We start from the raw sequence: 27,801 nt of genomic DNA, 5'->3' as shown, positions 1-27,801 counted from the left end.
CATCACCATAAGCCAATAAGGGTACCGTGTACATAAGTCATATACCAACTGATAAGACACTGCTGCGACGTTCACAGGCTGGAAGATACATAAATCCCTTCTTGTCAGATGGAACCCAGTGTAATTTAAGACGTTATGATGTTGAGGGTGACTCTTCTGCTGATGGCGGTGACTGCCGCCCGGGCACGCATGAATGTGCTGTTTTTGGTGTCAGATGACATGAGACCTGAACTCTCCATTTTTAAAGGAAAAGACTTTCCGAGTCCTGTCCATCCTCCGATGCATTCACCCAACCTTGACGCCCTGGCTCGTAGGAGTCTTCTGTTAAAGAGAGCCCATGTTCAGCAGGCTGTGTGTTCCCCGAGCAGATCATCTCTCCTTACAGGACGAAGACCGGATACTACCCATGTGTATGATTTGCAAGCTTACTGGAGAGTTGTAGGAGGTAACTTCACCACCATCCCTCAGTACTTTAAGGAGAACGGCTACAGAACCATTGGTTCCGGTAAGATATTTCACCCCGGACATGCCTCCAATTACAACGACCCCATATCCTGGACAGACCCATATTTTGAAGCAGGGGGACCAGCAAACGATTTTGTATACAAGGAACATGTGAGCTGGATGAATGTGCCGATGGATCTTCTGAAAAACAACTCCCTTCAGGATACCCAGAATGCTGACTTTGCAATAAAAATGATCAGAGAGGCTGCCCCTCAAGCTAGATCTGGAGAACGTCCTTTCTTCATTGCACAAGGTTTCCACAAACCTCATCTTCCCTTTGTGGCACCACAGAGGTTCTTTGACATGTACCCAGAGTCGTCTATCAGTCTCCCAGCCAACCCATACGCTCCTGATAAGATGCCAGAAATTGCATGGTCTAATTACAATATGACAGAGCTTGGAAGATACGTTGACATTGCAAAATTAAATGCTTCAGGAGACATTAACTCCACACTCCCTAACGATGTTATCCTTAGTTTGAGGAGAGCCTACTACAGCGCCCTCAGCTACACCGACTACGAGCTGGGACGAGTGGTCAAGGAGCTGGAGAAGCAAGGCCTGGCCAACAACACAATCATCTCCTTCTGGGGCGATCACGGCTGGCAGCTTGGTGAACACGGCGAGTGGTGCAAACATACAGACTTTGAAATCGCCACCCACGCCCCTATGATGGTACATGTCCCGGGTCTCACTGAGAACGGTATCATGACGGAAGAACTCACCGAGTTTGTGGATCTGTTTCCAACTCTAGTCGAAGCTGCAGGTCTTCCTGCTCTTGACCTGTGTCCAGAAAACTCTACCAACGTCCTTCTTTGCACCGAAGGTAATAGTTTGATACCTCTAATAACAAACCCAGCAAGTCCCAACTGGAAGAAGGCCGTGTTCTCCCAGTACCCTAGGAATGAAAGCAACGGTGATCAAATGGGCTACAGCATGACCACAGCATGACCACCGATCACTACAGGTCAAATTCAACCCACAACCCTTGTACAGGCCAGACTGGACCAAAGTGTTTGGTGTGGAATTGTATGACCATTATCAGGATCCTGAGGAAAACAAGAACCTGGCGTATGATTCCGCCTCCAGCGCCTTGGTGGCTCAACTCAGCAAACAGCTACATGCTGGTTGGAGGGCAGCTAGACCCAAGTAGGAACGACAAGGGGAGGAAGATAGGTCCACCATTGTTGCATCAGAGCACCTGTGTAATAAATCAATTATTCTTTGTTTAACGCCGCAATCGGCAATATTAAATCTATCCAAACAATCCAGTTGATGCACATTCTTATTTATGCAATCTGTGTGAGGGGTAGGTGCAACCCGTAGGGCAGGACATACTTACCCTTTTCGTGAACACCTGATGTTATCACTAATTTTAAGTGATCCATTCATATAATGTCCACAACCATTTTGCCTCTTATGTCCAGCGGAATCCGTTTCTTCGGATAATCGAAACTGGCTATTCTCTGTCGTTGACGCTATATGTATACTGAACAACAAAAGTTCTTGTGACATTGAATAAGATTTAATGCAAAGTTATGTTTTTTACCAAATCTGAAACAATTTCGGTTTGCAACAGATAAATGACTCCTGTAAGTGTTCAAATGGTTTAATTTGCCATACTGACATCAGAAAATGCGTGATTTCATAAAAAAATCGATGAACATGCAAAAATGTCAATTTACAAATCAATAGCGTGTGTGTCCATCTCTGGTTGCGATGCAAGCAACACATCTTCGTCTCATGGATTGGACCAGGCGTCGCACAAAGTCCTGTGGGGTATCTGTCCATATCTGCTGGAGCATGTTTCGAAGTTCCTTGAGTGTCTGTGGAACACGTGGTTCACGTCGGAGGCGCTGATCCATCTCATCCAACATGTGCTCGATTGCTGAGAGATCAGGGTAGCGAGCCGGCCAGGGGATGATATCTCGTGATACGGATGATATGTATTCAGCCCAGCTGTCAAGGCTCATATCCTCTACAATAGGGGCTATACCGCCCAGTAATGTCACAAGTTATACTTCGTCATCTGTACAGTTCTTAATACACATATATTGTTCGAGGTTCAAAGGGTCAAATAGAGGCTCATAGAGGGTGTTCCTTGCATCAGCTAAAGCTGAACAACAGAGCAGTTGGTGCGTTATTATGTCATCGCACTCGTCATCCCACATTAAGCACTGTCCAGGTGTTACTGGTAGTGTTCCTAGCTTCACAAGTGCATGCATATGTCTAGTTGGCATATTGTATAAAAATACACATATTTCACAGTACAAGCTTACTGTGAATTTTATTTAATCTGATTTATTATTGGGTGATTTTGCAGATATGTGTGCCAATGAGCAGTTTTAATGTTCTGATATTATAGTCTGTACGGTTGTTCCACACATGATTGGATGGAAACTGGTTAGTTTTCATAAAGTGAACTATTGTGGTCCATAATTCACACTTCGTTGCTACATTGAGTAGATCATGTGTTACAGACTTGAACACACGTGAAATAGAACACCTTTTTAAGGGCATATCTGTGCTTGCTTCTACACATCCCTCCAAGGAAGATCAGCCACATTTTTTTCAATCACAGATGTCAAAGTCCACAATCCCAGTGTCTGAGTAGTTGCAGCGGTCGGAGATCTTACATGACAATTGTGTACATTAAGTTCAAAGTAGCGCTGGAATTTTCAAATTCATTGTTTTCTGTCTTGGACATATTTGACCACAGTTCACGCGCGCAGAAGGTACATATGGAACTTTTACTCTACGCCTGACCACCCGATCCCTTTTGTCGCCTTTTACGACAAGCATAGTTGCCTTTTAGGGCAAGCATGGGTCGCTGAAGATCTATTCTACCCCGGATCTTCGTTGTATAGAATTCAAATCTAACATTATAACCTACTTGTTGCGAAGAAAATCCAAGTTGGCCGCCCAAATGACTTAATCTTCAAAAAATGTCAAACGTTTCTCCACAATATCAGTATCATTTGTTCATTTTCAATCAAATTTGGCTTTAAAAAAATTCCAAGTAATGCTTTACTGAATGTATGGGCTTTTGGTACTGAAATTCATTCATTTGAAGCAAGATCTGTATTCCGTAAGGCACAATTCAAGACCAGATTCGAATCTCGCCAGCATTTTTGAGAGATTACAATCAAGGCAAAAAGGTCATATTAGGATTTGTTAAAGATATTGGACCAGCACTGAAACGAAGATGTGGTATGCCCACCAACATTCTCAAAAGATAGCATATATCATAATCCTTGCTGTACAACAGCAACATATCCACTTTATAGTACCAGCATTTCACTATTGCAGCAGCGTCCAACAGCTGAAGGGGAGGGAACATCACATGCTGTTCTTTTGACTGAAGAAAGCACACACACAAAGAAAACCATTTTCAAACAGTCCACAGTATATACCAAAGTACCCCCATCTTGTTATAGCAAGATGGGTAATTATGTGCCTTTAAAAGGACCTTTCACCCAAGATGTAGATAGTGTTAACACAATACCTGGCCATGAGTAAAACTGGTCATATCACTCGAAGGAAGTACTGGGAAAACAAGACAAACATATCCTCCAACAACAGGGTATTGAGCATTTGAATCCTGGTCAGATACATGTGCTTTCCTTGGACGAACCACTATACAAAATTGCTTAAACAATCCAGTGGACCTGTCCTGATTTATATTATGAAGTTCCTTATCATGTTTGGTAGATTTGCATATTGAAATAGCTGCTTTCTCAGAAACTGTCCCGAAAGTAGATGGAAAACTGCAATCTGTGCTCCTGGAATTGCCTCAGGCAGATTTGCGTATTCCTATATCATGTGTTCCCCACCTTGCTACAACATCAGGCATATGTGCAATATAAGGAAATAGGAGTGAACACAGAAGATCCTTTCAGAAACTGGTGTTCACCAAAGTAAGCTGCTCAGCCCGTTTCAGTACTGGCCACTTGTTCTTGTACAAGAACTTTGCATATTGTGCCTGGTGAGTACAATTCAAAAAGCAGATTTCCCAAAGTTTGCAGCATCACTTGTCGTATCAATGGCTTGCATTTCACAGATGTGTCCCTCTTACAGCAGAACACGAATATTGTTCCGGTGAGACACAAGACTAAACGGACATTCTCTGGTGTAGCACAAGATCAGACACATGAACAATTCAACAGCCGTATTTGGTGCAGTTGGATTGACTGAAACAGCCGAGAGTTTATAGAAATTCAAAGACATTGTCACTATTTCATGCCTTCACCGGTTCATATGCTTTGGAAACGTGTCAAATATTTCCCGAAGTCACCTATGCTTTCCCATCATCAACAGATATCTCTGACTAAACTATGCAGCTTCTCCTGGAGCGGTTTGTCGTTCTCATTGGTTTATTTGGAAGGCAATGAAAGTCAAAATCTCTGTTCATGAAGAACTCAGACAATTGACAACATTTAAACCCAAAGAGGCAGCCCTATGACAAGCACCAATGCATGTATGGGGACAGATGCTTGAAAAACATCCCACACTACAGAATCTTGTGGTCAGGGGTTGAGTGAGGACATGCAGTAATATATAGATACCCAAGTGGACAACACTTGGTCAGGCACAAAGAAGTGTTAGAAACTAACACTACACCTGTAAGAAGTCTTACAAGCCTTTGTAAACTTTACACTGCGGGTCTTGAGTACAGTGCTATGTGATACTTTGAAGGAAAGTGTTTATTGTAACTGAATTATAGAACCGTAAACACATACATTGAACTAATACTGATAGGAAGTAAGTTGATCTCATTGGTTCATGGCAATAATGTCAATAATACATAGACATACATTCCTGGTTTTAACATATGAATCCATTCCCAGATGATTATGAGTAATTTTGGGGTGTTCTAATGTAATGGATACCGTTCACTTTATTCAGGAAGAAAAGCCTTCATTAAATCGTTTTCTAGAACGCAACATATTAAAACAATTATTAAATAATATGCCGAGCCATAACACGAATAGATCATACACAATACATATAAATTGAAAAAGTTTCATCATATCAAAACTTGTCAACTTATCCTAAGTCCAAAGATATCAAATGATATCTATATCTGCTGTAGAAATAGACAATTTTTGAAAACTAAAATATATTGGAGGCCATCTTGGATTTTTGTCATCACCAGGGGGGACACTGTATACCAGATTTGAATTATATAGAGCATTGTTGCAATTGAACCTGAAAAAGATACTGTGATAAAATGTATGAATAGACCAGATATAATGAGTAGAGATTAAAGTCATTAGAGATTTCAACCATGTTGGCGGCCATCTTGGACTTTCATCACCAGCAGGAGGTGCTGCATACTAGATTGGAACAAGTATTTGTCACAGAGTGACGAAATATCCCCCGCCTGTACACCATAGTACCAAATATGAAGACAATCCAGCGATTAGTTCTTGAGATATTGTGGCAACACCGTTTTCCAACTCCAAAAACAGATTTGTCTGCTGTGACCTTGAAAATGGGGTCAAGGTCACCAAATCTGACAGGTGTATGCGGTGTCTGTATATACACTATAGTTCCAAATATGAAGACAATCCAGTGTTTAGTTCTTGAGATATCGCGGCAACACCGTTTTCCAACTCCAAAAGCAGATTTGCCTGCTGTGACCTTGAAAATGGGATCAAGGTCACCAAAACCGACTGGTGTCTGCGGAGTCTGTATATACACCATAGTTCCAAATATGAAGACAATCCAGTGTTTAGTTCTTGAGATATCGCGGCAACACCGTTTTCCAACTCTAAAAGCAGATTTGTCTGCTGTGACCTTGAAAATGGGATCAAGGTCACCAAAACCGACTGGTGTCTGCGGAGTCTGTATATACACCATAGTTCCAAATATGAAGACAATCCAGTGTTTAGTTCTTGAGATATCGCGGCAACACCGTTTTCCAACTCCAAAAGCAGATATGCCTGCTGTGACCTTGAAAATGGGATCAAGGTCACCAAAACCGACTGGTGTCTGCGGAGTCTGTATATACACCATAGTTCCAAATATGAAGACAATCCAGTGTTTAGTTCTTGAGATATCGCGGCAACAAACAGGTGGGACGTACGGACGGACGTACGGACGTACGTACGGACGGTCGTGAATACTATATCCCCCGCTTCGCGCTTTCGCGAGGCGGGGGATAATTATATACAGGATTCTTGTGATTACTCCTAAATACATTACAATGATAATTTGTATAAATTGGCCAGGTAACTATGATATATTGAGTATTGATTGATATCATGAGAGATTTCAGCCATCTTGGATTTTGTACCACTTGGGAACACTGCAAACTATATTTGAATTATACACTGCTCTGCTGCAATTTATTCTGCGTGCATTGCTATGGATATATGTATAAATGGATCAGATAAGTAATATATATTGGTTGGTTGGTTGTTTAACGCCGCACTCAGCAATATTCCAGCTATATGACGGCGGTCTGTAAAATAATCGAGTCTGGACCAGACAATCCAGTGATTGATCTCATGAGCATCCATCCACGCAATTGGGATCAATGACATGCATCAACCAAGTCAGCGAGCCTGACCACCCGATCCCGTTAGTCGCCTTTTACGACAAGCATAATCGCCTTTTACGGCAAGCATGGGTTGCCGCATTGGAGGGAAATACATTTCTTAGAGGGGGGGATAAATCTCGTATACCCTGCCACGAGCAAGTCAGGCTGCACGTGGATTTCTGAGAGGCAGAATAAATCCTTTATACCCCGCTTCAAAGCAAAAAGCTTGGCGCTTTTTCCGAGTCAATGGAAGTCACGTTGACTCAGCTCAATCGAACAGCTGTTTTTAATAATTTTGAATTTGTTTGAATTATTTTAAAAATGTCAATTTAAACATGTCGGTAATATAAATTCTTTGTAGCAAGATCACTTTGGGGTACATGGGGTTTTATGCGTAATTCCGGCTCGTGGTCTAAAAACTAACGCGACACGCATAAAACACGATGTTCCCCTCGTGATCCTGCTACAACTTATATCAGCATCCACACACTGCTTGAAATCTTCCAACAAATTACGTTGCCTCAATCTATCAAAATGCTAAACAACATCCTTCGATAAACAAAGTTTCCTTTTACCTAGCACACTCCACATAGGTATCCTCACCCCTTTTCTTTGACTGCCTAAATGTTTGTTTATATCCCCCTTGACACACTCATAAGCCTTCAAAATAGCCCTTTTCACTTCATCACTATGTGAACCAACATCAACTAATAGTTCTGCATAGAAATAACGTGTGCAAATGTGCTGCCACCTTTTCAAAATGAGGAAAGGAGGGACCAATCAAAACCAAAAAGGATCGAGTCGATACTACACTGTACATGTACATAGATTCATGAAGAACTCAGACAATTGACAACATTTAAACCCAAAGAGGCAGCCCTATGACAAGCACCAATGCATGTATGGGGACAGATGCTTGAAAAACATCCCACACTACAGAATCTTGTGGTCAGGGGTTGGGAGAGGACATGCAGTAATATATAGATACCCAAGTGGACAACACTTGGTCAGGCACACAGAAGTGTTAGAAACTAACACTACACCTGTAGGAAGTCTTACAAGCCTTTGTTAACTTTACACTGCGGGACTTGAGTACAGTGCTATGTAATACTTTGAAGGAAAGTGTTTATTGTAACTGAATTATAGTACCGTAAACACATACATTGAACTGATACTGATAGGAAGTAAGTTGATCTCATTGGTTCATGGCAATAATGTCAATAATAAATATACATACATTCCTGGTTTTAACATATGAATCCATTCCCAGATGATTATGAGTAATTTTGGGGTGCTCTAATGTAATGGATACAGTTCACTTTATTCAGGAAGAAAAGCCTTCATTAAATCGTTTTCTAGAACGCGACATATTAAAACAATTATTAAATAATATGCCGAGCCATAACACGAATAGATCATACACAATACATATAAATTGAAAAAGTTTCATCATATCAAAACTTGTCAACTTATCCTAAGTCCAAAGATATCAAATGATATCTATATCTGCTGTAGAAATAGACAATTTTTGAAAACTAAAATATATTGAAGGCCATCTTGGATTTTTGTCATCACCAGGGGGGGCACTGCATACCAGATTTGAATTATATAGAGCATTGTTGCAATTGAACCTGAAAAAGATACTGTGATAAAATGTATGAATAGACCAGATATAATGAGTAGAGATTAAAGTCATTAGAGATTTCAACCATGTTGGCGGCCATCTTGGACTTTCATCACCAGCAGGAGGTGCTGCATACTAGATTGGAATTATATACAGGATTCTTGTGATTACTCCTAAATACATTTCAATGATAATTTGTATAAATTGGCCAGGTAACTATGATATATTGAGTATTGATTGAAATCATGAGAGATTTCAGCCATCTTGGATTTTGTACCACTTGGAAACACTGCAAACTATATTTGAATTATATACTGCTCTGCTGCAATTTATTCTGCGTGCATTGCTATGTATAGATGTATAAATGGATCAGATAAGTATGATATATTGGTTGGTTGTTTAACGCCGCACTCAGCAATATTCCAGCTATATGACGGCGGTCTGTAAAAAAATCGAGTCTGGACCAGACAATCCAGTGATTGATCTCATGAGCATCCATCCACGCAATTGGGATCAATGACATGCATCAACCAAGTCAGCGAGCCTGACCACCCGATCCCGTTAGTCGCCTTTTACGACAAGCATAATCGCCTTTTACGGCGAGCATGGGTTGCTGAAGACCTATTCTACCCTGGAATCTTCACGGGTCGTATGATATATTGATATCATTAGAGCTTTCAGCCATGTTGGCGGCCATCTTGGATTTTCTACCACCAGGGGGCTCTGCAGAGGTGGATCCATATCCAAAAATGTTCGGAATGGTTCAATGTATAAGTGTCCCAAGTTTGGTGCTTTTATCCTTAAGTGCACATGTTTAGCCTTTACCGCCTGACTACAAGGCGTGTAACACCAGACTACAGATTAATACATATTTAACCATATCAGCTGTTGTCTCTGACGTATACATCTTCACACACTCAAACCCTTTGCATGCCACATTATACAAAATGGCACCAAGGCACTGCGGTCCACCTATATTGTTTGGTGAAGTTCGGAAAGATTAAAACATAATAGAACAAGTACTGATATACACAAGGGTCCCCAATCAAGATATACCAAAAACCCAAACACAAGTCTACCCAACATACGCATCTACCTCAATAGAAGTGCAGATGAACTAGAGCAAGGTACGTGGCCTGTATTCCTGTACACAGGCAAGTACATGTCCCACATGGTGATTCGGCACGTAGCCGACATATACAGGTCAAACGGATAACGACAATGCATATGATCATACAAACTAACAAATCGCTCCCCTGAGACTCAATAAAAACCTTTAAACGATACACTCGGTATCAAAATTCAGTCTCCCTTATATATGCTTGGGTACTTATAAAATGTATTGGCCCATTCACCCCTTTAAGTATCGAAAGTCACAGCAATACGCTTCAGCATTTCATTCCACAAATAGGTCTTCAGCAACCCATGCTTGCCGTCAAAGGCGACTATGTTTGTTGTGAAAGGCGACTAACGGGATCGGTGGTTAGGCTCGCTGACTTGGTTGATGCATGTCATCGTATCCCAATTGCGTGGATCGATGCTCATCATGTCAATCACTGGACTGTCTGGTCCAGATTCGATTATTCACAGACTGCCGTCATATAGCTGGAATATTGCCGAGGGCGGTGTTAAACAACAAACAAACAAACATTCCACAAATAACACTGGTTATGATGTCGGATACTTCCCGACCAGTTTGAGCCAAATGGGACACGCAAACAAAACGCTCGAATCGGTACACCAGGAGGCGCCATAAATAATTTACCCTTGCAAAAGGTATTTGCAATGATAAACTAATAAAATCTGTGTGGTGACACAATTATATGTTCAACATGGTTTCCGTGGCGGGCACGTGCAATATTCTTTACACAACCTTAATATATTTTGTTATAATAAGACCATTGGTTACACATAGAATGCTCCGAAAAAAATTAAAAAAATATATGTCCGGGGTGAAAATAGGATTAATGTCAAATATTAGCCTGGCTGTCTTGTTGTGACATTGTACCCTGGCTATTGAGCAGAATACAAATGGTCTCGTCGATAATGTCGTTTGAAACAATATGTGCTCGCTGACCCATTATTAACGCTTACTCTCTTTTATGTGTTACACTCCCAATTTCCACATTTGGCAAGCCTCATTGCTGGGCATGGCTGTAGAGGCTGTGCTGGTTGGGATGATTTTCTCACTACAACACTCAATGTGTAGAACTTGTAAGTCATTTTAGCAGAAAGGTGACTTTTTTCGTGTGGGGTCCTACTTTCAGTATGACATCTCTGGCAAATGCAGACACCCTTGTACGATTCCAACTATATCATGAGCACTTGTCTTTGTATAAAGAGGACCCGTGAAGATCCAGGGCAGAATAGATCTTCAGCAACCCATGCCTGTCGTAGAAGGCGACTATTGGTTGAAATGACATTTGAATGTAAAATAACTAATATTTAATTTCATTTATGCCAAGAAAGAAATATTTTAGTTAGCCGTTTTGTCCTATGTATTGTACCGCCGTCATATAGCTGGAATACTGATCAATGCGGCGTTAAACAACAAACCAACCAACCTATGCATTGTGTTTCCAAAATAATGATTACTCCCTGTTGTGTTTTGCGAGCTCCAGCGATGAGCGTGAGCGACCCGCGATGGCCAAATGTGTGAGAAGTTTTCAGTGTTACAGAGAGTTAGCGGCTTCAGGTATAAAATACTGTTTTATGTTTAAGATATTATCATGCCAACTTCATTGAAAATAAATTTTGATTTTTTCAAGGAGCGTGTTGTTCGATCTTCGATCATCTTTGAGTGCACAGATTATATACTGAAAGTATTGCTAATGTTTTCAAGTATTGCTATATCGCCTAAATGGTATAACTATTCTTTTCTTCCTAAATGTCAGTCAAAGAAAATAATGTTTATTTACCGTACATTTGAATTTTGGAGCAAGTTAAATTTAGGGAGAAATCCTTGTTTCAAAATGTAATGTAAACTTTATTGGGGATGATTTTTGGGTGAACATTATGAATGTTTGAATACTTTTCAAGAACTGTAATTGATTTATTTGCTTTATTATCACTAAAGATAATATTTATTTTATTCTTCAGAACATATTTTTTGTTACGAAGGACAATAAAGAGTTGAACACTATCTTCTCTTCATCATTTGTACCAATTATGCTATGTCCTATTATCATACCTCCATGTCAGAATGATAAAATGTGATTGGTCCACGTGATCGTGATAAAATACTGTGTTTCTCGCCTTGGAGGGTTGGTTGGTTGTTTAACGCCGCACTCAGCAATATTCCAGCTGTATGACGGCGGTCTGTAATTAATCGAGTCTGGACCAGACAATCCAGTGATTAATGTCATGAGCATCGATCCACGCAATTGGGATCGATGACATGCATCAACCAAGTCAGCGAGCCAGACCACCCGATCCCGTTGGTCGCCTTTTACGACAAGCATAGTTGTCTTTCACGGCAAGCATGGGTTGCTGAAGACCTATTCTATCCCGGAATCTTCACGGGTCCCGTCATTATGGGAAAATAATGGTGATCAATTTCAACAACACTTTTACGTAAAAAAGCCCGTTGTTTTCACGCTGCGCTCGTTGTTATTCTTTATCGTAACACATAATTAACTAGAGCATCAATGCAGTTAGTAAGTTTTAAATTCTGAGATATCAGATACTAGTTGCACCGGCTAGCTGATGCTTCAAATTAAAAAAACCAACCTTCCCTAATTACACTAAGCTCCCGCTCAATCATCGATGTTCTTTAGAAACTACTTCTTTTTAATTTTTAGTGGAAACATGCTGTTTATCAAGATATCAGGATTAAATGTAAATTCAATTGTTGCGTTAACCCTCTTGGTGCCACGGAACCATCTGGTCCAGTGAAAATGTCCCTTTGCAACTGTGAATTAAGATGTCAAACGCTGAGTGAGCAAACTCAAATTTATAACCACCATCACCCTAATAACCTCGGATTTAACATCGTATACCTCATATTTTATACAGTACTACGGACTGCGAAATATGGTGAGATTAATAAAGTGGTTACCGCGCTTCTCGACCTTTTCCGTGCGCGTGATTTGACCTCGCGATCGCGTGTTGTGACTTGGTGGAATGTTTTTTTGTTTGTTGTTTAACGCCGCACGCAGCAATATTCCAGCTATATGACGGCGGTCTGTAAATAATCGAGTCTGGACCAGACAATCCAGTGATTAATATCCTGAGCATCGATCCACGCAATTAAATTTGGATCGATGCGTGCATCAACCAAGTCAGCGAGCCTGACAACCCGATCCCGTCAGTCGCCTTTTACGACAAGCATAGTCACCTTTTACGGCAAGCATGGGTTGCTGAAGACCTATTCTACCCCGGAAGACGTCATGTGAAACAGCTTGTCTGATGATTGTCTAACGTAATGGATACACGTGGTTTTAGTTCCTAAATTACAATATTCTCTTTGACTGAACTGGAAAGTATATCTAGTACACCACGATTGGAAAGTTTCCATGGCGACCGACGAGTGAATGAGACCGCTTATCGCGTGACTAACACTGTTAAAAAAGTTGGCGTAGTTTTCTAATTTTGATATTCCAAGAAAATAAATCGATTTCTGAAGTACATAATGTTTTCAGTGTAAATGTGATTTCGTTTCGATGTTATAAATAGTTTTGTTTATATTTTTCACTTTGCATTATCTAAAGTATCACATACTTCGATCAGTGACATAGTAGTAATTACTTTCTTTTGTATCCTTAGTAAAAAATAGTTTTAATAGTAAAAAAATATCTAAGAGCAGATGCATTCTTGTTTTTTTCTCACAATTTTCAATTGTATATCGTCCCTCCAAGGTGTAGTTTAGCTAGGCAAAAAGAAAAAAGGAAAAAACATAATAAGTGAAAACCATTCATATCAAAGATTTCGGTGCTTAAATTTTCATAGTTCGATACCAAGATATTTTTCCTTTTATGACACATAATTCCATTTCGGTCATTGATTTACGGTCATTATCAATTTCAAATGGGAAACTGTACTGGAAATAAACTATCCTGAATGTACATACCTTGCTGTAAATCCGTACTTATAAAACAATATGGAGGAAAAAAATTGTATTTAATGGACTGGCCATACAAGTATATTTTGAGCAAAGGTCTGAGTAAGGCGGCATAGTGCGAAATACAAGCTGTGACGAGGGTGAGTTTTAATCACATGAACTGTATATACATAGAACCCTACTTAAATCAAAATAATTCATATTTTCTCTTTCATTTAATCTAGATATTATTTATAATTGTACCGTTAAAAATAATAATATTGCCTTCTTTTACCCGTGCCAGTTATCGTTTTATTGTATTATATATAGCCTACTCTAAGCTCCTTGAGCTTTCAAATTCAAGTGACCCGTGAAGATTCCGGGGTAGAATAGGTCTTCAGCAACACATGCTTGCCGTTAAAGGTGACTATGCTTGTCGTAAAAGGCGACTAACGGGATCGGGTGGTCAGGCTCGCTGACTTGGTTGATGCATGTCATCGATCCCAATTGCGTGGATCGATGCTCATGATGTCAATCTTTGCATTGTCTGGTCCAGACTCGATTATTTACAGACCGCCGTCATATAGCTGGACTATTGCTGAGTGCGGCGCTAAACAGAAACCAACTTACCAACCATCTACTCTCCCAGCAGGGCTTTATTTAATAATTGCCTCTCATAGCGTGAGTGTATTGGAGTATGAACCTTCAGAGAGTGACGGACATTTCGTATAAACGTCGGATCTTGCGACGTGCAATTTTATAATTTTTTATACCTCGAGGAATGTAGCGCCAGATCTATACGTGTGTCTTCATGTTTACACTGACAGCCATAAAACAACCAGCTTCATTACGGAATAAAATAGTACCCCAAAATGAGAAGTGACGTGAGCGAATGTATGCATAACTTTAGAAGAATCATTTACCTTGGAGGATTTTCAGTGTTGCGTAGCTGATGAATTCATAGATTGCAGGTTCAGAATCCGTACATAACTCGTAGGATTTTTACGATGTCTTGCACATTTGACCTTGAACAGGCTGTTTTCTTAATCTAAAACACTGATGACGATGTTACATCTGATAACGTGTATGAGGTGGAGCCAGTAATTGACTTTGATTCCCCTAAGGAGGCAACAGTTTCATTTGCCACTGATGCTGATCTTCCTTTCTCAGGGCGGTCGGGTAGCCTAGTGGTTAAAGCGTTCGCTCGTCATGCCGAAGACCCGGGTTCGATTCCCGACATGGGTACAATGTGTGAAGCCCATTTCTGGTGTCCCCCGCCGAGATATTGCTGGAATATTGCTAAAAGCGGCGTAAAACCATACTCACTCACTCACTCCTTTCTCAAATATTGTTGAACTGGTAACTACTGATTTAACTGCATTCCAAAATCTCAATGATTCAAGTAACAAAGAAGAATCAATTTCCGATTCTGCATCAGATAAGTAATACACCCCTGATACTGATGATGCAGATTTTGAGATTCCACATCCATCTGTTGAAACTCAAGTGATTGTAAGTCCACCAAATGCCACTCTGGATGATAGTGGAAAAGTCGGTAGTGACCTTCAGCCTCGTCCATCAACAGCTGAGAAAGCCAAAGACCTGGGTGCCGTTGTTCAAAACAACCTTAGCGCTACGACTCTCGTAAGTCTATGTTAAGGTATGGGAGTTACGATCACCTTAGCGCTAAGATCGCTTTGTACAAGGCACCCAGGACGTTGTTATGGATGATGCTGATGAAGATTTAGTTGAATTGCAGCCCAGTACCACAACACAAGACACAACTACGGGTGAACAAAAGGAGAAAAGAGATCCTCAAAACTAGAAAAACACAAGAAAACGACGTAGACAGGCCTGACAGAGTTACTTGACTTGTACAGGAAGAATAGAAGAAAAATCAATCAAAACAACGAAGGACTGTCAAGGAAAATGTAAATTTAAATGTAGCCAGAAAATCAATATGACACAAAGAGAAAGTACATTTGTGTCCTTTTGGGCAATGAGAGACAATGAAAAGTTCCTTTTCTACAGCAAAACAGTAGATAGGACTCACAAACAAAGAAGTCGAACCCGTGGCAACAAGGACAGCAACAGAAAGTTTTCCTGTGCATATTACGTGTTTATAGGAAGTGAAAGAGTCAGACTGTGCAAAGAATTCTACCTGATTACTCTAGGCATATCGCAAAGGCGAGTTTCCTATTTCTTTGAGAAGAAATACAACCATGCTACTGTCGTACCTTTAGGGGGAGACATAAGGGGGACGCGTACACGTGACAGAATATCTTCTCAGCGTAAACAACGTGTACGCGATCACATAAACTCATTTCCAAGGATAGAGTCACATTACTGTAGATCAAAATTTAACCATGGCAAACATAGATAGACTGTATTGTGAGAGGTGTTATGCTGATGGACGAGATCCTGTCAAAGAGCACATGTACCGAAATATTTTCAATTCGGACTTTAACATCGATCGAATTTCACAAACCAGAGAAAGACCGCTGCGGCAGATGTGAGGAATATAGAATGAAAGAAAAACATGACTGTACTGATGAGGAGCTTCGGGAAGAATACTTGTCTCATTTCCAATCGAAGATGGCAACGCAGGAGTAAAGCAACAGGGACAGGCAGGACAAGACAAAAGCTGTTATATGTTTTGATTTGGAAAAGGTGTTGAGTTGTCCACAGGCAGTTACTACCAGGAAGGTAAACTTCATTTAGTTATGGTTGTATTGTTCATGAACCCTTGGGCAGTGATGTGCCTAACATTACTGTTACTTCATTCATTTGTATCATGGAGGGACCTGTTTTTTTAAGTCACAGAGTCAAGTCATTTTAAGAATAAGTGATTTTTCTGTATTGATGTTCTGAGGAATTCGTGTTTTAAAATTGTTCCTGAAACTGTTGAAGTGTTCATTTATAATTATTCTTAAGAGTTTGTTTTGCAATGTTTCAATGGACCAGGAAGGTGAACTTCATTTAGTTATGGTTGTATTGTTCATGTTCATGAACCCATGACCAGTGACTTGCATTAGATTATTGATACATCAAGCTGATGATCTTAAAAGTATTGTCTGACATTCAAATTAATAATCTAGTTTCTTTCATTGTATGATTCCGTGTTATTTGGGGACCTTTTTTGGAGAAATCAAGATTTGGAGATATATTGTTTAGAGAATAAGTTTTCTTTCGGTATTAATGTTGTGAAATTGTTCCTGACATTTTGATATTTCATATATGAATGCCTATAACAGTTAGTTAAAAGGAGCTGTTGATGTGTTCATAATGTTCACAAGGGGAACTGATGATTTTGAGGAACTGGTGAGGTCTGACATCCAAGCTGATCATTTAGTTTGTTTCAAATTCACTTGTTCATGAAACAGTTATAGCTGTTGTTACTTCATGTTATTGAGGGACCTTTCTTATCAAGTCATGGTGTCAAGTAATTATAAGAATAAGTGTTCTTTGGTATTAATGTTTTGAAGAAATCGTGTTTTGAAATCGTTCCTGACCTTTGAATTTTTCATACGTGATTGTGTAAGAATAATGTTGCTTTGAACAAAATATGTTTCTGCAACATCAAACACATTCAGTGACAGGCATACAGGTACACTCAATGCTGCAAAGAATTTTAGGTTGACATCATATTTGTCCTTAAAATTAAGACAAAGCAAAGTGTCAGTTACAACCAGGATCGTGAACTTCGTTTTGTTTTGGTTGATGAATGTTGATAAACGTTTCTTTTTAAATTAAATGTTACATGATATTATTGTTTGTTGCTTTTGTTTTCAACGAAAAACTACAGTCAATTTCCACATATTTCTTCGCTTTTTACCCGATTGACCTAACTGATAATGATTTAAACACATGAAATAGAAGTCACATTGAGATGGAACAATATGGTTATGACAATTTCACTTATTTCTTTACTCAAATTGTTCCATGTCAAAACAAAAGTCGGCTTTTTCTGATATTTTATTTGTTATTACTGAAAATTAAACATATTATAAGTTACTTTTTACAACTTGACAATAGTTCTTTTTATAATCAATTGCAAAATATAAGTAATAAACTAGAAATCGATATGACAATGTTCAAATGACAATATCTAGAAACTGAGTTTTGCTAATGCATCAGACATAATGCGTCATTTTATGAAAGCTTTCAAGATATTATTGGGGATAACGTCGTCAAATATCGCCATAATGTTACTGTATTACTATCATAAGAGGTTACGACAAACTAATGCCACTTTAAATGTAAAGATGATTTGTAGTGCATTCCTCTGCCAGAAATCATTGGGCACTTAAGAGTCTGGCATTTCGAGATGAAGATAAGTCTCACCAACAAACTGAGATCCACAAATGAATAAATGACAAGGTACGCCCAGTTCCAGGCGGAGGCTGTCTACATGCTAAGTATATACTTATATTGATTTCCATCAGCCTGGAGGGTTCCAAGCACATACTGATATCTGGAAACACTGCAGGAGGTCCAGGCTGATTCGATTCATAACAACTATGAAAACTTCCTTCTGCATAGCCGTCTATGTACATCTTGCCTTAGCCAATTGGTCCTTGAATGGTGTGGGTGTTCGCAACATTGTGATAACCACCCATCTGGTTCCTATGTCAATCCCAGAAGCTTCTATCAGAGATGTTTCCCTTATACATTGTGTAGTATCATGCATTGGAAATGGCACATGTCTCTCAGGATACTACTGGAAGGGAGCAAAGCAATGTCAGTTGAAAACAGCTAAAGGAAAACGACCAAGGGATGCTGGAAAGAGCAACGCTCATCACTTCGTTTTGAGAGAAGTGAGTATGAGTCTCCGTTTTTTCCTGCATGTTGTTACAATGCGACAAAAGGTGAACAAGTAACGTGTAAGGGGTGGGAAGAGACGGGGGTAGTATTGAATAGCAAACCTTTAATTGAATTATATATTCCTTGAGAAAAAACTGCAGTTTCGGATGTTATTTATACCTTGGATTCTAATTTGCATGTGGACGGGTTGTACTATACTGAACAACAAAAGTTCCTGTGACATTGACTAAGATTTAATGCAAAGGTATGTTTTTTTACCAAGTCTGAAACAATTACGGTTTGCAACAGATAAAAGACTCCTGTAAGTGTTCAAATGGTTTAATATGCCACACTGACTTCTAAAAATGCGTGATTTCATAAAAAAAAATGCCCAAATGTCAATTTACAAATCAAAAGCGTATGTGTCCCCATCGGTTGCGATGCAATCAACATATCTTCAATTCGTGTCATGGAATGGACCAGGCATCGCACAAAGTCCTGTGGAATATCTGTCCATATCTGCTGGAGCATGTTTCGAAATTCCTGGAGTGTCTGTGGAACACTCGTTTGACGTCGAAGGCGCCGATCCATCTCAACCTACATGTCCTCTATTGGTGAGAGATCAGGAGAGCGAACCGGCCAGGGGATGACATTCACGTTGTTTTGTTGAAGAGAATCCTGAACAAGTCGATCAATATGAGGTCAGGCGTTGTCATGTTGAAAGGAAATGCCTGGGCCATGACGACCCAAAAACGGTGGAACAACAGGGTTGATGATCTCGTCGCGGTAGCGCGGTCCATTGAGATATCCCTCTACCACTATCAAACGGGTCCTCTGTCTTGCTGTAATCCCACCCCATACCATAACGCTGCCGTCCCCGAGCCGATCTTCTTCCATGACACAATAATAGACGTAACGTTTAACTCGACGTCGGTACACTCGAATCCGACCATCGTTGTGGCTGAGGTGAAAACGAGACTCGTCAGTGAATAGAACTTGTCCCCACTGCATGGCCGTCCAGCGTAGACGCTGTCTGCACCACTGTAGACGTGCTTGATCGTGGCTTCCTGTCAAAATGGGACGTCTGATTGGTCTTCTGGCGACAATCCCTGCACATCTGTCATGATGTCAATCACTGGATTGTCTCGTGCAGACTCGATTATTTACAGACCGCCGTCATATAGCTGGAATATTGCTGAGTGCGGCGTTAAACAACAAACCAACCAACCAACAACTGGCACATCTGAGGCGACGACGTACGCTTCGTAAAGATATTCGTCGAAGGCCAGGTATGCTTCTTGCAGTCACTGTTGCTGGATGGATTCGATTTCGTAGGTGTGTTGTTCGAATCTAGTGGTCTTGTAGATTATTGGTTACGCGTGGGCTACCACTCCGAGGATGGTCTCTGACTGCATTCGTCTGTTGCCAACGTTGCCAACACCAAATGGTGTTTCTTTGGACGTTAAATTGTCTTGCAACATCACATTAACTCGATCCTGCTTCAAGCATACCAATGGCTCGCAGACGCTCATTTTCGGACAGGCGTGGCATTTCATCATGTTGAATAATTTTGTTTTTTTTCTGAGTGGTTGTTGCATATTTTATTTTCCTTAAAGATTCGTTCATTGCAGAGTTACAATATATTACATATGTCAACTGTCCAGAATGATTAATTCCACTTTCATTTCATGCAACTTGAAAAACAAATATTCAAAAACAACACGTGCGGTTACAAGTATCATTTATCAGTTTTATTATTCAGCAAATAATGAGTTTGATCCCATGACGCTTTTAATTTAAGTTCACCTGAAAGAAAGTAAAGTGAGCTTTATATGTCTGTAATCCCTCCATCTAGTTGTCTAGTCGACATTTCGTAAAACCTTCAATCATTCCAATGATGGCGTCTCTTAAATATGCTCATATAATATGCAGCCCCGATTTTAAATATCGACACAGCCTAAATTTAAATAATTTGCTCATTACATTTCTGCATCATTATGAAGTATATAATATAGCATATTAATTCAAAATAATGAAGGTTAAATACAATGCATCATGGCTCTATATTTTGCACTTTGTCATTTTCATTTATTAATATGTTTTTAACTTATGAAGATACCCAGCGCTTGTTGAAATTATTGTGAATTTATGTTCAGGTTTGTGTTTTAATTTAAAAGAAATAGAAAGCAAAAACTGTGTACTTTGCTGATGATAATGATAATTTCAGGAGATTCAAGTTTGTTTAACTTCCAATCAACCTTTACTGGGTGTATTAGACGAACGCGTTGTTCAGGTGGTCACGCTCAGTGATTAAATGTCAGAGTACCCCAAAATATCAATCACTGGCTGTAGCTTGTCAAGGCTTTTTTATTTACAGGCTGCCATCACATAAGTATTATCTCCATTATAAAAACAATGCTGGAGATGCGTTGTAGTCTTAAAATAATTTTCTTCCAGCAATAGATAGACTTGCTTGATTCAATAGATGTGGCATCAAGCATAACACTTTCTAAAACTCCATTTGATGACCGCTTCAAGTCGGATGTGAAAACGACATGTAGGTCCCTTGATTCACGTGTACTGCGGCAATATTTCAGGGAGGTTACTGACAAGATTTGACATAGCACTGGCTAGATGTTTACAATTCGGATTCTCTGAACAGTTCCTGGATCCTTTTTCAGAACACAGTCAAGTTGAAGTAGGACAAAACATTTGGCTTTTCAACTTTGTACACCACTATCCCATGCGACAAACATGAGAAAAGACTTCATTCCCATATCCATGGGGCATTTGTCACTTAATGTGGTGATCATAGATTTATTTACATCTCTGCAGTCAAAGGTTAAGGACAAAAGACATTTGAAAAATCAGTATGTGAAATTGTTGACTTTCTCATTGATAAAATATAAGAGAAAATTTATAATAGACATTTAGGCCGGCAGCAGTCATCCCCTTGGACGCCAATTGTGCTCCCCATTTTACTGATCCCTTTGAGGCAGGGCAGGACAACTTCGGAATGTCCAGGAGTCCGCACTTGACAACGCAGAAGTAAGCGAGCTACAAAAACCTGTTTTATATCACTGGAAAGATCTCGAGGAGACTAATATAAATAATGTGTGTCCAATTGTGTTCACATGTTCATAAGCTCAATTTATTTATTCCTGCAGTAATATTTAGCAGAATTATTTTAATTCAGGAGACATAAGGTTCAATCATTGGATAGTTTAATCTGGAGTTGCTTTAAATGACCTTTTCCCCCAAAACAAACATTTTTAGTTCACATGATTACAAGCAAAGGAAATAAAAAAGTATTTATTCACATGCTATATTACAAGACATTTCCTTGGGCGACTTTGCACTATGTCTCATGAATAAGTCATATTTTCTTTGGTGAGGCGATCTTTTCAGAGATGGGTTCTGTCACAGAAGAAAATAAATGTATGGATGAGTGGATCCATATTGTCTATTATAGCATCAGATAAATGTCAGCCTATACGCAGCTGGAGTTTACAATAGAGCCTATGGCATAAAATGTATTATGAATGTAAATAGTCTGCTTAACTTACGTTTTCTTCTCAACATACTTGAAATGAATTATTTTTTTCGTCTGGTCATTGAAAGCTATGTGCACGTATTCTGAAAAGATATGAAAAAAACCCATTAAACACATTCCACAAGCTTTAGACACAATGTAACATAGGTGATGTGAGTTGAAATTGGGTTTAAAGTCGCGTCCAAGATTATTGCACATATATAGCGACGTGCATGCACGCGCGCGCGCGCGCGTGTGTGTGTGTGTGTGTCTACTTGTACTAGTCCGGACTGATGCCGATTTATAGTGCTAGCCCACTAAAATACCTTGCATTAGTTTAACATGTATACCCCACTCAGACACAGTACACTGACTCCAAGCTGACCAGTCCTTGTTTTAGCCCCTTAATGCCGAGCGCCAGACAGGGTAACAACAAGTACCATCTTTTAACGTCTTTTGGTATGAAGTGGCCAGGGATCGACAATGTAAGACTTAAGACTTAATAAATTTGAATCATAGCATATTTAAAGTCCATGGTCACATAGCATAACTACAATTCAAGGGTTATAAGCTATTTAAATATTCTTAGAATTACCTCCATCAATGCGCTCCACATGACCAGGGTACCTATCTGCTCTGTGCACCAGCCATGCGGCCTCTACTTCGTCACCTTTCTTTAACTAAAGATATACAACATGTATATTAATTCCAGTAACTTATAAATTAATTCTAGTAACATGAATATCAATTCTTGAAGGCTTAAAAAAGTCACAGTGAAAACTTTGAGACAATACTTTATTATACCCCCGTTTACGAAGTAAATCGGGGGTATATAGCGTTCCGTCTGTCCGTCCTTCCGTCCGAGGTTTTGTACGGCCCATAACTTTTTAACCATGCACCCTAGCTTCACCTTGCTACACACATTAACCACAATGCGTACCTGTGCCTTTTGCTAGTTTGAAGATTCTGAATTTTTAACTTTTTCCGTTTCCATGGAGTGAGTGAGTGAGTTGGGTTTAACGCCGCTTTTAACAGTATTCCAGTCATATCACGGCGTGTCAGCTTAATGTTGGAGGAAAGCCCGAAGTGATGCAGGTCTCAGACGTTTACCACTTCGGTGAAACCCACGAGCACGGGTATGGTGCTGACAAACCTAGAAACATAATCGGGGCGAACCGGGATTCGAATTCACAATCATAGGTTTCTAGCATGCCCAAGGGACGCAACTCTGCACAGCGAATCGCGACGACTGGGCCACCCGTACCCCCGCCGGTTCCATTGAAACATTAGAAACTTAAACTTTTAGGGTTGGTGTTTTGTACGGCCCATATCTTTTTAACCATGCACCCTAGCTTCACCAAACGTGCTATACCCATTTACCACAATGAGTATTTGTGCCTTTTGCTAGTTTGAAGATTCTGAATTTTTTAATTTTTGCCGTTTCCATGGACACATTAAGAAACATCAAGAATGTATGTTGTGCTAAGCATTGATTATCCCACTCTAGATTGAAATATATTTGCCAAAGCATGTGTTCATTTCAAACATAATGCGTCCTCATGGGGTTACAAAGGAAAGGGCAGTTCCTCTGACTTAAAGCAACAGGTATATTTCATTAATTAGCAAACTATTTACTATTTGTTGTTGACCAGCGGGGATAACGGGGGTATGTGAGCTTTGCTCACTTCTTTCTTGTTCTTTATGCATAAGACGGCAGGTTTTATATCGTTCAAATATCGTCCTTTCCTCTGATTAACTCGCCTTAACTAGAAATAAAAGAGACTCGTCTCTCTCATATTTAGATATCTGCATAACGATTTATAGCGAAAAAAAGAACTCTCCGCAAGACTTCAAGTCATCAAGCAGAAATATTGCTGAGTGCGGCGTAAAACAACAAACAAAAACAAACAATTGCGTGGATCGATGTTCATGATATCAATCACTGGATTGTCTGGTCCAGACTCGATTATTTACGTTGGTTGGTTGTTCTACGCCGCACTCGGCACTATTCCAGCTATATGACGGCGGTCTGTAAATAATCGAGTCTGCACCAGACAATCCAGTGATTAATATCATGATCATCGAGCCACCCAATTGGGATCGATGACATGCATCAACCAAGTCAGCGAGCCTGACCACCCGATCCCGTTAGTCGCCTTTTATGACAAGCATAGTCGCCATTTACGGCAAGCATGCTGAACATCAGATATGACACCATGTCCCTATCCGTAGCACCCGCCACTCACACAATTTAAATGATGTATTTTTGTTGCCTGACACAGCACTTAACAATTTTCATAAAAGAGTAGAATTTCGCTGTCTGACACCGCACAGCAATATTTCTGCCATTGGACGCGGGCATGTAAACAATACGCCTTCCAAATACGTTTTGACATCTTCTGAAAAAAATGTTTCATTAATATAGATTACTATGTTAATGACAGTAACCTCGAGTTGATGTAATGCAGGTTCGAAATACAGGCAAAAACCGTTGTCTTGAATTTGAAAACACAAACGTAAATAATTCAAGTTATCCGACAATGATGAATAAAGAAAGAATTCGCATGGACCATGATGTTACTTCGAGACAACCATAAGTTCGACACAACGATGACAATTTTGCTGATACATTCGTTAACACCGCTTTACAACATTGCAAACTTATTGCTGTGTGCAACTCTGCGTGTCATAGCCCTGAGTGTCTCATACATAACAATGCGCTTGTGTACATGAAATCCGTGAAGATCCGGGGTAAAAGAGGTTTTAAGCTACCCATGCTTGCCGTAAAGGGCGACTATGCTTGTAAAAGGCGACTAACGGGATCGGGTGGTCAGGCTCGCTGACTTGGTTGATGCATATGCATATCATCGTGTCCCAATTGCGTGGATCGATGGTCGTGTTGTCAATCATTGGATTGGTTCAGACTCGATTATTTACAGACCGCCGTCATATAACTGGAATATTGCCGAGTGCGGCGTTAAACACAACAAACAAACATGTTGAAGAATTAATGCTTCATTGATTTGTGATTACAGACTGCCGCCATCAGTGACAAATACGATTATCACCCAAAGGAAAAGACCTGGGAGGAAGCAAGGAAGGCTTGCGAGGAACTGCCAGGTGCTTCACTGATACAGATCAAGAGCCAGGAGCAGCAGGACACGGCAAGGAAACTTGTGGAAAACTCTAGTAAATATATTGTAAAACTGTTTTGATAATTCATTTCTTTATTTTGCCTATTTTCTATCCTTCATTTGGCCATTCGGCACTTATTTATTCATATGAACGTTCATAATAAAATAGGGGCTGTGGGGTAGCCGAGTGGTTTAAGCTTTGATTGAGTGATCACAGATGTCAGAAACATTCTTCTTTGTTTAAGGACAGGATTAGCTTACGCAAAACTGGAGGTCTGGAGGCAAACAATACCTCCAGGTTCCTCTTTATCGATCCCAATTGCGTGGATCGACGAAGCTCATGATGTCAATCACTGGATTGTCTGGTCCAGACTCGTGTATTTTACAGACCGCCGTCATATCCAGACAATCCAGTGATTGACATCATGAGCATCGATCCACGCAATTGGGATCGATGACATGCATCAACCAAGTCAGCGAGCCCGACCACCCGATTCCGTTAGTCGCCTTTTACGACAAGCATAGTCGCCTATGTCCACTATACGGGTCCACTATAAGTATTTTACACAAAAGTGGCTACCCGACGGCCCAGGTAAATATAGACTGAAGTAGTATAGTATTTGTTGTTTTGTGTAATCACTATAACTACTTACACAAAACAACAAATACTATTCTACTTCAGTCTATATTTACCTGGGGCGGTTGGGTAGCCTCGTGGTAAAAGCGTTGGGTTCGATTCCCGACATGGGTACAATGTGTGAAGCCCTTTTCTGGTGTCGACCCGTGAAGATCCGGGGTAAAAAAGGTCTTCAGCAACCCATGTTTGCAGTAAAAGGCGACTATGCTTGTCGTAAGAGGCGACTAACGGGTTCGGGTGGTCAGGCTTGCTGACTTGGTTGATGGATGTCATCCTTGCAAAATTGTGTGTATCGATGCTCATGATGTCAACCACTGGATTGTCTGGTCCAGACTCGATTATTTACAGACCGCCGTCATATAGCTGTAATGTTGCTGAGTGCGGCGTTAAACAACAAACCAACCATTTCGGATGTCCCCCGCCGTGATATTGCTTGAATAGTGCTGAAAACGGCGTAAAACCATACTCACTCACTCACTATATTTATCGCTTCAGCGCTGGAACTTATCCACATTGGTATCTTCCATCATCATGGCTTTCTTCCCCCATCAGCCGAATGGAAGTATATGGATAAAACCATTATTACGTACAGCAGTTGGGCAGATGGCGAGCCAAACCCTATGATGCTGACACATGCTGCTTTGAAGAAGGATGCTGGCTATAAATGGGCTGTTGTTGGGGATGAAGAGAGAGGTGGCTGGATCTGTGACAGACACCCAAAAGAATAAGTTCTTGGTACCGATCCCAATTTCCAAGAAATAGATCCCCAAACCACAACCATTGCACACAATACAATATTAACTTGAATATTATCAACGAGTAGCGCGTACGTGTACATCATAGACCTTATTTGTGTTCCCCATTACATAACTGCACATGTAACAATGTAGCATTCCATAAATGTATCTGTCTTAGAAACTTTCGCTCACCATGCATTTCCTTCATTTCACAAGGATTCTTAGTAGTTGTTTACGCTTGTTTGTTGTGAAAAACAAAAACAGAATAGGCTTTTTCCATTACTTGATACTATTTCTGAATAACATGCCAGTTGTAATGCTTACGTTTGGTAGTCGTTACAATGATTTATTGCCACGGACGAAACAAAATTGATTTATACATCTGTGTGACCAATATGTTCGACCCGTGACGATTCCGGGGTAGAATAGGTCTTCAGCAACCCATGCTTGTCGTAAAAGGCGACTAACGGGATCGTGTGGTCAGGCTCGCTGACTTGGTTGATGCATGTCATCGATCCCAATTGCGTGGATCGATGCTCATGATATTAATGACTGGATTGTCAGGTCCAGACTCGATTATTTACAGACCGCATTCATATGGCTGGAATATTGCTGAGTGCGGCGTTAAACAACAAACCAACCAACCAAGCAATATGTTCATGTACAGCTTTTTACTATTGGTCTATTATTTTGCTATGTTTTGTAAGCTGAGATACTCGACCTATGTTTGCATGTAGTTTATGTATTGTTATATTGTTTAAGGTTATAAATGTCCATCACGTGTAATAGAACCAACAACGTACTGTATGCTGATCTGCTGTTAAATAAAAAGGTTAAAACTCATGTGTCAGATTCAGAATGAGTATGTGAGTGTGACATTTATTGAGGACTGTCGTGTGTGAAGTGTGTTAATATCCTCTAGTATTGTTGTGTCCATTATAAGGTGAGGTGAAATGGGGTTTGACGTCGCGTCCAAGATTATTGCACGACGTGCATGTACGTGTGTATGTTTGTGTAGCTGCTTGTGCTAGTCCGGACTGATGCCGATTTATAGTGCTAGCTCACTCATGCCGCAGTTTAACATGAATACCCAACTCAGACACAGTATACTGACTCCGAGCCGACCATTCCTTGTTTTAGCCCCGTAATGTCGTGCGCCAGACAGGGTAACAACAAGTACCATCTTTTAACGTCTTTTGGTATGACGCGGTCGGGGGTCGAACCCCGGACCTTCCGCTCTCTGTGCGGACG

At 40.2% G+C, this 27,801-nt stretch overlaps 2 protein-coding genes across 2 annotated transcripts; both read left to right on the top strand.

The window, feature by feature from the left end:
- The first annotated feature begins 138 nt into the window (after positions 1–138).
- On the top strand, positions 139–1,452 carry LOC124112807 (iduronate 2-sulfatase-like). Its single transcript, XM_046472951.2, has one exon. The coding sequence runs from the start codon at positions 139–141 to the stop codon at positions 1,450–1,452; it is 1,314 nt and encodes a 437-aa protein (XP_046328907.2).
- Positions 1,449–27,005, top strand: LOC125374507 (macrophage mannose receptor 1-like). The gene is made up of 4 exons (XM_048385405.1): positions 1,449–1,650; positions 15,179–15,318; positions 25,078–25,231; positions 26,309–27,005. Exons 1-4 carry the CDS (start codon positions 1,449–1,451, stop codon positions 26,539–26,541), a joined length of 729 nt encoding a protein of 242 aa, XP_048241362.1. The 3' UTR covers positions 26,542–27,005.
- Positions 27,006–27,801: the final 796 nt, after the last annotated feature.

The sequence above is a fragment of the Haliotis rufescens genome, unplaced genomic scaffold (assembly GCF_023055435.1).
Source record: "Haliotis rufescens isolate VD_foot unplaced genomic scaffold, xgHalRufe1.0.p SCAF_58, whole genome shotgun sequence".
Lineage (NCBI taxonomy): Eukaryota > Metazoa > Mollusca > Gastropoda > Lepetellida > Haliotidae > Haliotis > Haliotis rufescens.
Note: the sequence above shows the minus strand (reverse complement) of the source record. Positions and strands in the feature narration are given on the sequence as shown.

What these genes read in the sequence shown, in the direction of transcription:
- LOC124112807 (XM_046472951.2), top strand. Translation starts at nt 139, where the DNA reads ATGTTGAGGGTGACTCTTCTGCTGATGGCGGTGACTGCCGCCCGGGCA.
- LOC125374507 (XM_048385405.1), top strand. Translation starts at nt 1,449, where the DNA reads ATGACCACCGATCACTACAGGTCAAATTCAACCCACAACCCTTGTACA. An exon ending in TGGAGGGCAGCTAGACCCAA is followed by an intron (nt 1,651 to 15,178) that starts GTAGGAACGACA and finishes CTGATGATGCAG; the next exon opens with ATTTTGAGATTCCACATCCA. An exon ending in GAAACTTGTGGAAAACTCTA is followed by an intron (nt 25,232 to 26,308) that starts GTAAATATATTG and finishes TTATCGCTTCAG; the next exon opens with CGCTGGAACTTATCCACATT.